General features: G+C 45.1%; 2 protein-coding genes across 4 annotated transcripts in view; one reads left to right on the forward strand and one right to left on the reverse strand.

The window, feature by feature from the left end:
• The window catches only part of ssh2a (slingshot protein phosphatase 2a), a 29,409-nt gene extending 25,211 nt beyond the window's left edge, over positions 1 to 4,198 (forward strand). For both annotated transcript variants that reach the window (XM_030744668.1, XM_030744667.1), the window contains 4 exons: positions 134 to 280; positions 383 to 583; positions 667 to 1,615; positions 2,060 to 4,198. In XM_030744668.1, coding sequence (XP_030600528.1) covers positions 134 to 280; positions 383 to 583; positions 667 to 1,615; positions 2,060 to 3,682 — 2,920 coding nt within the window. In that variant the 3' untranslated portion in view covers positions 3,683 to 4,198. The remainder of the gene's footprint in view (positions 1 to 133; positions 281 to 382; positions 584 to 666; positions 1,616 to 2,059) is intronic.
• Positions 4,199 to 7,178: 2,980 nt separating this feature from the next.
• Positions 7,179 to 12,113, reverse strand: part of ankrd13b (ankyrin repeat domain 13B) — a 41,207-nt gene continuing 36,272 nt past the window's right edge. For both annotated transcript variants that reach the window (XM_030745376.1, XM_030745375.1), the window contains 2 exons: positions 10,220 to 10,296; positions 7,179 to 7,505 (listed from right to left, as the gene is read on the reverse strand). In XM_030745376.1, coding sequence (XP_030601236.1) covers positions 7,304 to 7,505; positions 10,220 to 10,296 — 279 coding nt within the window. In that variant the 3' untranslated portion in view covers positions 7,179 to 7,303. The remainder of the gene's footprint in view (positions 7,506 to 10,219; positions 10,297 to 12,113) is intronic.

Genomic DNA, 12,113 nt, shown 5'->3' on the forward strand with positions numbered 1-12,113 from the left:
TTAAATGAGCAACTCATTTATCATCATTACATCTTTGAGAACATAAGGTCCACTGAGCAGCTTTTTTCTAGGTTAATCAAATTTGCATTGAACCCCAAAAACTCAGACGCGCCTCTTCCTGTCTCTTCTGTAGAGTGCGCTACATCCTGAATGTGACCAGGGAAATCGACAACTTTTTTCCGGGCATGTTTGAGTACCACAACATCAGAGTGTACGACGAGGAGGCCACCAACCTGTTAGAGTACTGGAACGACACGTACAAGTTCATCACCAAGGCCAAGTAGGCTTCTGCACACACAGACATACACAGAGTTTAAGCCCCTCTTGATTTCTCACTGTAGTTCATGGACTGCAGCCCAGCCTCTTTCTCTTCTGCCTTTAGGAAAGCCGGTGCCAAGTGTCTGGTTCACTGTAAGATGGGCGTGAGCCGCTCTGCGTCCACAGTGATAGCCTACGCTATGAAGGAATATGGCTGGAACCTGGACACCGCCTTTGACTACGTGAAGGAAAGACGAACCGTCACCAAGCCAAACCCTTCCTTCATGAAGCAGCTGGAGGAGTATCAGGGAATTCTGCTGGCAAGGTGTGCTCTGGTACAGAAATACATAAAATTTCCTTAAAGGGAGTTTGGAGCTAACGAACTCTTCTTTTGCTTTTCTTCTTCAGCAAACAAAGACATAATAAGCTATGGCGCTCCCACAGTGACGGTGACTTGTCAGATCGCCCGGACTCTAAGCCTTCATCTCCCTCCTTGAGCCGCACTGACTCTCACAACAACAACACCTCCTCCCCCTCCGTGCATCACTTTCTGGGCGTGGCTGTCCTGCAGGCACTCGGCGCTGAACCAAAAGACTCTCCCAAATCAAACGACATGCACACCTCTGACTCACACCTGCTCTCCAATGGAGTTTGTGAGTCACTGGTTCAGGCGGAGGAGGTCAGATCAGATTGTGAAGACCCCTGCCTGTTTGCCCTCCCCAGACCCCGAGCAGCCACCGTGGTCCCAGAGGAAAAGCAGGACAATTCGGCGAGCGTGGCTGTCACTGTGCCTGTTGCTCTTCCACACCCACCACCATCGCTCCACATCCTACCTCCCACCCCCGAACTGCAGCGTGCTCACAGGGGTGCCCCCACACATCTGTCCAGCTCAGTGGCCAAATGCAAGCCGGAGGAGCTTTTCCTCAATTTACCTGATGGAAGCAGCTCAGAGGAAGTCTCTCCTCTCACTCTGGAATCTGCTGACTCAGATATGATCAACCAGTCACTGTCTGATTTAACAAGCGACAGACAAACTCCGCTCAGCCCTGCGTCTCCCACCTCTCTGCCCCTGCTCCTGCCCCTCGCTCCCAGCGATGGTGATGATGACAACAACAACAACCCCAGTGAGTTAGAGATGGGCAGCACCTTAGACAGCCGCGGCGAGGCAGACGGGTCATCGACCCACAGCACGGACAGCATCGATTTCTTTAGTGCCCGGGAGAAGTTTCTGGGGCTGGCCCAAGATGGTCGAATTCGGACACTTTCAGAGCAGGCACAGCAAAAGACGCCTCTGTCAGATGACAGAGAAACAGAAGTCTGTGAAAATGAGGAGGAGCAGAGGAATGAGACGAGTCAGGTAAGGCCCCATTCAGCTTCCTCAGTCTGTTTTGGTCTTCAGGTTCGTCACTGCTTTTTAGGGTTACCTTTATTATCATCAGCCATGAAGATATTTTTTTTTTTTGTTTAAAATTTTTAGCAGAGAACATAATACTACAGATATTATTTGCAGTGCTAATTAGAGGGGAAGTAAACTGGAATCTGACTGAATGTGAGGGCCTGTGGGAGCAGATAGACTGAGCTGATCACAGTGACACCTGCTGGGAGATGAGAGAATAGTCAAGACAATATTTTCTTCTCCTCTAAAGAGTTTTCATTAGTATTTTGTGGAGTTTAAAAGGGTGTAAACTGGTTTATTTTTCAAATATTATACACTAGTGATGTTATCAGTCATGGCTTGGAATAAAGGAAGAGCTCATCATGACTGTGGCTAATAAAGTCTTTGTACCTCTTGGTCTCTCAGGAGTCTGAAGACAGCTTTGACAAAGCCAGCCCTGACCAGCCTCACCATGACAACGGAATATCAGTCCGCCATATTGTCACTGAGATCGAAGCCATATCACACCCGGCCTCCTCTCTTCCGACTCCTTCCTCCTCGTCATCTTCGTCACTGCCTCCATTCTCTCACAGCCCTCAGATCACCCGACCGGAACATCAGGAAGAGGCGGAGTCTTCCGAAGCCACGCACGGCTCTTCCACTCCACCTTCACACCCCCAGTCTCCCTCCGTTATGCCGTGCGACTGGCCAGCAGGCTCCGTGCGGCGGGCCACCAAACAGCTGGAGCAGAAGCTGAGGCAGGAATTGGATATAGCGGCGTCTCAGCGGTCCCCGCTGCATTCCCCCAGCGCCGAACACCCGCCCGTCAGACTGTCCGTGTCCTCTCCGATCACTGAACACCCTCCTCTCCACTCCCCCCTGCATGCTACAGAACAAAGGATCGCTCAGGGAGAGAACGTGGCTGTTTCTGCTAATGCTAAGTCCAAAGACGAAGAGAAGCACACAGGGTCACACAAAAGACTTGATTCCTCAGGCACAAATGACCTCCAAGACCCTTCATGCTCCCCAAATTTAAATATCAGCCAAGTCTCTGGTGCTATACCTGTCAGTGTGCACACATCCACAGTTAGCCATACGGTGACCTCATCACTGGCCTCCAGTAAGCACTTATCAGCATCATCTCAAGATACCTCAGCCCAGTCTCATAGACAGGGCCAGCTCCATAGCCAAAACCTGCAGGCCTGTTCAAACCAAATGACTCTGGGTGGTGTGACAGTGCAGGAGTCAGACACGGATGAAAGTTCTCAGGGCAGGCGAGAGGACTGTGGCCCCAGCTGTGATGCCCAGAGGAGGCTGGCTCATGGCAGCCAGGAGCTGGAGAGGATTCAGCAGACACTAAGAGAGCTGCAGGCTTTTCTTCACGAGGGCATCAGCCTGGATACTGCAGACAGTCGAGCACAGGAACTGGGGCAGCCTCAGGGGCTGAGAGACGCTATGGACACAGAGCCAGGAAGTTATAAAGGGTTGAGTTTTGAAGAAAACCCTCCAGGTCTGAAAGTGGGGCAGCAGCTCCCAGAGAGACAAGAGCAGAAGAGTTTGGTAGAGCCAACGGCATGGCACAGAGCCATGGAGCTCGAGGCGCGCATCCGCCAGGCAGGCCTCACCCCCCCTTCTCTCATGAAGAGATCGGCCTCCTTAGCTAAACTGGACTGCCTGGAGCTGTCAGCCAATGACCTCAGCAGCTTGGACCTGAGGACGCACAACAGAACGGCATCGTCGCACTCACGGGACTCTTCCTCCTTGCCCCAGTCTCACCCGGACGACACCTGGAAGAAGCAGAAAGTGCTGGCACAGAGGTCCTGTGCTGAAAGAACAGGTTTGTCCTGTGATGACACATCCCCTCCACCCCACTGCCTCTCCTCCTCCACTACAGGTGAAAGAGGAGAGAGGGAGGAGCCAGATAGCAGTAGTAGCGTAGTCTCCGCGTCCCGTCAGCAGGGGAGAGGACACTCATCGAGACGTCCTCGCAGAGCATCTGCTGAGAAAAAGCAGCAGCGGGCCGTCACACTGCTATACAATACCATGTAACCTCAGCGCAATGGACTGGAATAGATGCAACTGGAGCTGTGCATATGTGTGAAAGTGGCTGCATGATGTGTATGAATGCATAGCAGGTCAGCTGTAGCCCCTGTGTATCCTCTATTGTATGTGTATAGTATGCAAGACATGAATGATGAGCATATATATTTGCATGTAAACCACTGGATGTGTTCAGATTTGTCTGTACAGTGATATGAATGTCCAAACCAAGACTGAAGGGTGCATAATGTACTCACTATATCAGTGTCCCTTTTTTCTTTTTTTTAATGTGTGACCCTCGCTGCCTGTTCAGAGTTTCTAAAACTCCAACCAGAGGGGCTTTTTCTTCTCAAAATATGCACTTTACTGTTTAGATGAGTTTTTTTTTTATTATTTGAGATGTGTTTCTTACCCCGGGGAGGATTCTTTTGCACTGTTCTCAGTAGACTTGTCTCTGTGGTTTTGTCTTCAAAGCTGGCAGACATGTCTTTATTCAGATTTTTAATTAAACCAGGAGAAAGCTGATACATTGTTTTTGGGGGTTTTTTATTATTAGAATTTCATTGCTTTAGCAGTTAATAAAGGTGGTGAGTTTGTTTTAACTGCAGCGACTCTACCTTTTCTCTGTTTTAGACTTGCATGCTTCACTGCAACCTCTTACATTTACTGTAAGAAGAAGAAGAGACAAAACGTTAATCCAGCTTTTAGATGTACCGCCACCTACTGGACAGGCTGACCTACAGTTAACTGGAAAATTTGGTGACTTTGAGGTCCTATATTCTTAAATACTAAACTAGTACTACTACTACCACTTTCTATTGTGCTCAAATATTCCTTCTTCTAATGAGTGAAAAACAAGCGCACATCTTTAATAGAAAGACATTTTCACCTTTCATTTTTAACTACAAGTAACTGATCCTTTAAACACGTCAGTGCCAACTCCAGTGGGAAATGATCTCCATCAGTGTTCAGTGCAGCTTATTTCAGGCTGACATTTTACCCACTGTTTCGTGTGGGTAATTAAATACTGAGATGTAGGCCACCGGAGCCCCTGCTGAGACAGACAGACAGACACACACACACACACACACACACACACACACACACACACACACACACATAAATGAGGCCCAGACTGACATTAAAGGCCTGAACCTGCCTTAAAAAAAAGATGCTGGAGATAACTAAGACATCAAAACTCACAAGCTCCATATAGCAAGACCAAAAGACTCTTTGGTGTTTTAAGTGAATCAAGAGGAAAGCAGAAATCCCTTGACATTTTCACCAATTAAATCCACCTCAGTAGACACAGCAGAAGGATTTCAAATAAAATACGTGTGTTTGTGTGTGTGTGCACGCGTGTTATGAGGAAGGAAATGTGAGGAATAAAAATCAGTGGAGCAGAAGAGAAGAAAGTTGGATCCAGGCTGAGATTGGCATCCTTCCTCTTTGCATACTGATGCTCTGAACGCAACTTACATCAGCAGCTCTTTACAAATTCGCTTCACACACGTTTGCAGCTCAGGACCTCCACAGTCCTGGTGTTATTCAAAATGTCATGCAGGGGAGAAAAGTTGCAAACTGCTGGTTCACATATCTAATTTTTTCACTCTCTCCCTCTGTTCTGAGTGCTATTTCTTGGAAGTTTTAAAGCCTCTAAGCTGCCTTCTTTTCTCCCTTTCAAGCCTAAAATAACTACGGGAAAAAAAAAAAAAGGAAAGAAAAACAGATCTGACTTAGGCTGTGGGAATCCATGTCACAGGGACGATGATGGAGGTGGCAGCTGCTAAAAACAGATGAGGTCTCTCTGGTACTGACAGACGCTGCAGCACACCCCAATCTCGCGTGAAATAAATTGCTTTTGTCACCGTCCTCCACCGGAGAGGACCGGAAAACTAACTTAACTGTGGAAAGCTGCAGCGTGGGGGTCAAGGGATTTATAAAGGATTAAGAAAAACACACACACACTTGTAACGTTGCTGTTCCAAAAGATTTTCTTTATTTGAATCATCTCAATTCACTTCCCAGCATACACCATGAAAACACCGTGCTTTTTGTTTTTGCAACAATTTTTTTAAAAAGTAAAAAAAAAGAAAACAAAAAAAGCATTTTTTTTTTTTTTTTAAATTCAACCAGGCAAGCTTAACTATGAATTACAGAGAGAAGGATAGAGAGGTGATATCCTCAGTTTGTGCTGATATTGGAGTGTGAAAGTTTTACATTTCTTCCTTTAAATAAAAGAACATCAGCTGTCCCTGCCCTCCTCGTCCTCCACAACAAAACACGCCCCTCAGTGTTGGGCTAGGTTCCCTCCAATATTACATATCTAAAAAAAAAAAAAACTCATTTATTTTTCTTTTTTCTGGGGTCGGGGCTGATTTTACACTTGATTTTGGTTTTAAGCATGTTGTTTTGTTTTGGTTTTTTTTGCTCAATGCAACTTCAAATTGCTGTGGAAAGCCTTTACAGTGGTTCTTCCAGGGTACGCGTCCCATCAGAGAGCGCGGGAGGACTCAAGGCAGGAAATGAACCCCGGCCCCAGCGGGTGCAGGCCAAGCTGAAATATTGTAATGCGCTGTGACTACACAGAAACAAACACACACAAAACCCCATCAGCTCATGTAAGGTGAGAAGATGCAAATTTACAGAAAAATCTCTTCTCTAATCCACGATCCACATACAAACCATTAGTTTCGGTCCCATTATTGGCTTTTTATTAATAAACGCGCTAGTTCACATACAGTATAGTTAGTACACCGAGTGCTCATCTGGGAGTCCCATTATAACTGTGCTCCTTGAAAAGCCCGCGTCAGGCTAAAACTAGACCCGGCCCGGGTTTACTTTGTGCTCAAACTCAACATCCATTAACAGTCATATACGTGATCCACCCACAAGTACAGTACATCTGGATTTTGTGCAAATCAAAAAGAAGAAGAAGAAGATAGAGAACAAGAAACATAGCAGTCCATTATTTTAAAAATCTTCGTTAAAATCTGAGTTAGTCGGATTATTTGTCGACATTCGGCTCAAACCTGACCAACCTTTAATAAAGAAGGTGTTCTCCGCACTGCAGCTCTTTACGCACAGTTAGGACTGAAAAGCCCACCCTCAGTGGCAGGAGGAAGCAGTGAGCGTGTGGTAGGTGCTGGAGCAGTGAGTTGGCCTAATGCACTACATTTAGGGCCATTTAGGTGACCTTATTGACCCTTGTGTGTTGAGCTGGTTTTTAGACACACACGCGCAAACAGAAATCATTTATCCAAGGAGGAATTCCTCTTAAATAGTATTGGATGTATTGTTGGTTGTAAACTGGCACTGGTCAAGAGAGTACCGTGTGGTACCAGACAGAGGAAACGTGTGTCCCTCTCTGGCTGTCTGAAGCTGGACAGCCACAGAACCGTATGGCTTCACGGGAAAGGTCTGGCTGAGGCGAGGGGAGAGACGGGCAGACTGGACTAGATCAGGTGTTACCACTAAGATGATTTTTTAATTTTATTTTTTTTTATTTCCAGCCACCTGCAGAGTGTTCTTAAAGATTTTAAGTAGAAAATGTTGCCCTATTCCCTTCCAAGCCCCCTCAGTCCAGACCCCACCCCGGCAGGCCCGCCTGGTGGGGGGGTGGTCGGCGGCTCATTTCTCCATGAGCGACAGCTGGATGATGCGCTGCAGCTCCTCCTCCTCCTGCTGCTGTCGAAGCTCCGCCTCCTGCTGCTCCCGGGCTGAGATCTCCATGGCGATGCGCAGCTGCTCGTCGTAGCTGCAGGTGGTCGACTTCTTTTTGGAGGGGGTGGAGCAAAGGCTTGTGGGTGGGCGGGGCTTGTGCTGGGGTGTCCTGGGCAGAGAAACACAGGTTTAAGAACCTCATCCTGGGAAGTTTTCTTTAGACGTTAGACACGCTGAAAGTAATTCAGCAATGCTTTTGCTGTGACTCATAAGTCATTAATAAGAATGAGCTTTTGGGTTGCCAGGTTATGAAAATCCCCTTTACTGCTGATCATCTTTCATTGCAACATTTTGCTTATCAGCAGGAACCTGCTGAGCGTAAACCTGGACCCATCTAGTCCAAGTTACATCTTCTTCTTCCTCTAAAATTTTAAAGATTTGATGATTTTTTTGTTGTTGTTGTAGAAAGTGATTATTGCCTCCTGCAAGGTCTGTGCAGCCAGGGTCGATGTGTGAACCAAATGGAGGATTTCTATCACAGAGCTACGTGTGGGAAGAAGAAGCACAAACTCTTGGACCCGACTCTGCACAATGTCCAAAATTTGCGTAAAACGGATCATCATAATGTTGATCCTCCGAGGAGAGACGATAGCTGTGTACAGATAATTCATTTTCTTTTAAATTTAGCTTAAATTCAATCATTTCTATGTACAGCACAAATTCCCCCAAAAAAGTTGGGACTCCATGAAAAATGAAAATGAAAAACAGAACGCAGTGATTTGCAAATCTAATAAATCCACATTTTATTCACAGTAGAACACAAAACATGTTTATACTGAGACATTTTACTATTTCATGAAAAATATTAAAATATTTTGAATTTGATGGCAGCAGCACATCTCAAAAAAGATGGGACGAAGGCAACAAAAGGAAAACTAAGTGGTACTAAAGAGTATCAAGTAGAGGATCATTTTTCAATTAACTAGGTTAACTGACAACAGGTCACATGACTGAGTATAAAAACAGCATTTTATGGTTTCTAAGAAGTAAAAACGAGCAGAGGCTCACCACTCTACAAAAAACTGGACAAGGCCAAAAATCAGCATTGGATGCTCGTGATCTTCGGGCCCTCATGCAGCACCGCATTAAAAACAGGCATGATTCTGTCATGGAAATCACTGCATGGGCTCAGAAACACTTCCAGAAAATCACCGTCTGTGAACACAGTTCACCGTGCCATCCACCAATGTAGGTTAAAGCTCGATCATGCAAAGAAGAAGCCATATGTGAACGTGATCCAAAAACACCACCATCTTCTCTGGGCCAAGGATTATTTAAAATGAACTGAGGCAAAGTGGAAAACTGCTGTGTTAAAATTTCAAATTCTTTCTGGAAAACATGGATACCTAAAGAGGAGAGGAGCCGTCCTGCTTGTTATCAGTGCTCAGTTCAAAGCTTGCACTCTGACGGTATGTGGCTGCATCAGTGCCTATGGAATTGGCAGCTTGCACATCTGGAAAGGCGCCATCAGTGCTGAAAGTTAAACACAGCTTTTAGAGCAAGATACGCTCCCTTCCACATGATGTCTTATTCCAGGAAGGCCTTGCATATTCCAGCAGGACAATACTAAACTGCATCCATTACAACAGCGTGGCTTCATAGTAGAGGAGTCCAGGTGCTGAACTGGCCTGGCTGCAGTGCAGACCTTTCTTCAAATGAAAACTTTTGGTGCATCGTGAAATGAAAAATATGACAAGGACTGTTGATCAGCTAGAATCCTCGATCATGGGACAACATTCCTCTCCCAAAGGTCCAGCAGCTGCTCTCCTCAGTTCCCAGATGTTTGTGGACTGTTGTTAAAAGAAGCATGGCTCTGCCCTAACTTTTTTGGGACACCCTGTTGTCATCAAACTCAAAATGACCTTATTTTTTCACATGTGACGTGACTTCTATGTTCTATTGTAAATAAAATTGGGGTTCATGAGATCTGCAAATCATTGCATTCTGTTTTTATTTACATTTTACACATCATCCCAGCTTTTTGGGGAAAATTAGGGTCGCAATTTATTGAGAATTTAGTTAAAAGACAAGACAAGCTATGCAGTTCAGGTTTTCTCTTGTTGGCAGTCTACAAGACCAACAGTTTTGCCTCACATCTGAACTTTGGAACGAGCAAACACTGCTATGGAAAGACTTAGAAAAAAAAAAACACAAAGCGAAAAAGAGAACAAGACAGTCTGTGAATGCAGCCACTCACATTTGCAAACAGGGAAGGCATGCAGAGAGAAAAACAGTCTAAAGATAACAGAGGCTAAAGTCAACTACAGTACTGTCAACTGAGAAAGCAGGAAACTCTCAACTCTCTCATCCCCCCTCCCACGACCCTCTCTGCAAACACACACACGCACGCACGCACACACACACACACACACACACACACACACACACACACACACACACACACATGCACACACAGTGGTGCTCAGCAGATAGGAGATGAGGAGAATAGCAGGATGGATAAGAGAATAGAGCAGGGAATGGGACAGGAATACAGGATGTGAATCAGGGATGGGAGGAAAGAACCGCAGAAAAAAAGAATACACAGAGGAGTGCAAGACACTGAAGATTAACAATACATAACAGAGCTGAGAGGAAGTCAGAGACAATACGGTGGCGGGATGGCAGGATGTATCGCCTTCATCCTGACACTCAAGGAGATTTATGTGGAGCTTTTTTTTTTCCCCTCTCACTGCTGACACTGAAAGTCCTGCTCTCTTCAATTCACGGACGCTTTTATCCCACTTTATTTGCGGCTCCTGATAACAAAGGGGTTTAGCTCAAACACGCAGGCTCCATAAAAACAAAGCAGAGTTTAATTCTGACCTCTCGACACGACTTGGGTCGCAGGGCAGAGGGTGAGTCCCCGGTTTGCTGTTGGTCAGCGCCTCCCAGATGGTCACCTAGACACAAAAAGGAGGTGGCACAGGAAGTCAGAAAACGAGCACCGCAGGAAGTGGTAAATGGAAAACAAATGCATCCTCGTCCCCTGTAGGCAGCTTCCTGTTAATGTATGGTAAAGAGACAGCCGGCTGGCTTGCTCATAAAATGAAAGATCGATCCTGGCCAGGGTCCTTCCTTAAGTACACACCCAGTTTTAATACTACTAGAGATTAATGAAGATAAGAAGCTCTTGTTAAACATTAGTCCTCACATTCTTCTGAACTAAAAAAAAATACATGCACACCTACCACATATATTACTAGCCATTATCATCATTATCAGAGATTTGAAACTTGAGCTCTAAGCTGGTTTCTGCAGTCATACCTGATCTTGATCTTTCATTAAAATCTAGTTTTGGACCTTTAGTACTATATTTCTCACCTGGAGCCAGTGGCCAGAGAGATGGCATCAGGAAATCTCATGAGAAATTTGGGCCTCATTTTATTTAGGTTACAAAGTTGCAAACCCTCTTTCACGCCTCTCTTCTTCCCCGTGCCTTTGGTAAAGGTGGATTATTCTTTACCTGCCTGAATAATATTTGTTTCAGCTCACGATAAATTTGACTTTAAACCTGTGTTTGAAAGCTGCTTCCCAACTTGTGACAAACTCGAGTGGGTTAATCTGACCTTGTTCATACTCTCTCTGTAGCCTCTAATTATATTTCAGGAGTGCATGTTTATTTGAAAAATCCCATCACAGTGAATATTTATGAGCGATGGTTTATTTGCTGTTATGCTCTCCCTTTTTTTCTGTCATATAAACTGGGTGCTCAAGTATTTAGACAATGACTTTTTTTTTTTTTTTTTACCTTTCTCCTCTGTGCACCACCACAGTGGATTTAAATCAATAGTGCAGACTCTCAGTTTTAACTTAAGGGGTCTTCCGTGAATTTTGCATGAATGGTTTAGGAATTACGGCCATGTTTATGCACACTCCCCCATTTTCAGCGGCTCAAAAATCGACAAACTAAAATAATTTTACTTATAAAGCTGTTTTTTAAATTGTGTTTTTGAAATTTGGAAAACTTTGAACAAATCAGGACTGAGCATGGTGGTGCAGTGGTTAGCACTGTCGCCTCACACCAAGAAAACCCTGGATTTGAACCTCGTGGCTGGCTGGGGCCTTTCTGTTCACAAAGTGAACCGATATTTCCTTCCGTTGCTGTTTTTTGGTGAAAAAAATCCATTAGTAATCATCAAAATAAAAATCATTCTCAATTATCATTGTGTGATTAGAGTTAAAAAAAAAAAAACTCCCAGGCTTCAACTTTAAATGAGCTTTCACAACATTTCAAATTCAGTTTCGCATTGTCACAAAAATATATGGAAGCTGCGAACAAAAGGTGGTATTTCTTTTAGAAGATGACAGGATCCAGTGTAAGCTAGATTTGTACAGCGGTTAATTCTGTAAAACATGCAGTGTCAGCGGTGTGATCCTTTAACACCTGTCCTGTTTCAGTATCACAGCACTAATTAGAAGTGTCACCTTTCTCAGCACAGCAGTGGAGGTGCTCAGTACAGCAGGCTGCTGGAGATGAGTGCACAAACTGAAGCACAAAACCTCTGCTGCAACCATGCCCCTGTCTCCTCTGCTCTTTCCCCTCGTGTATTTCAGCTAAGAAAACTCAGAGGATGTTCTCTGACTTGTCTCACAGAGCCTATTTATACCTCACTTTCTGTAACTTCTGGAAGAAGGCCAAGGACTATCAGGACCCGGATCTCTGGGATTTTACGACAACACCGATCCTGAGGCAGTGTGCTCCACACATCAGAGGCAA

This window comes from Archocentrus centrarchus, chromosome 13, assembly GCF_007364275.1.
Source record: "Archocentrus centrarchus isolate MPI-CPG fArcCen1 chromosome 13, fArcCen1, whole genome shotgun sequence".
NCBI lineage: Eukaryota > Metazoa > Chordata > Actinopteri > Cichliformes > Cichlidae > Archocentrus > Archocentrus centrarchus.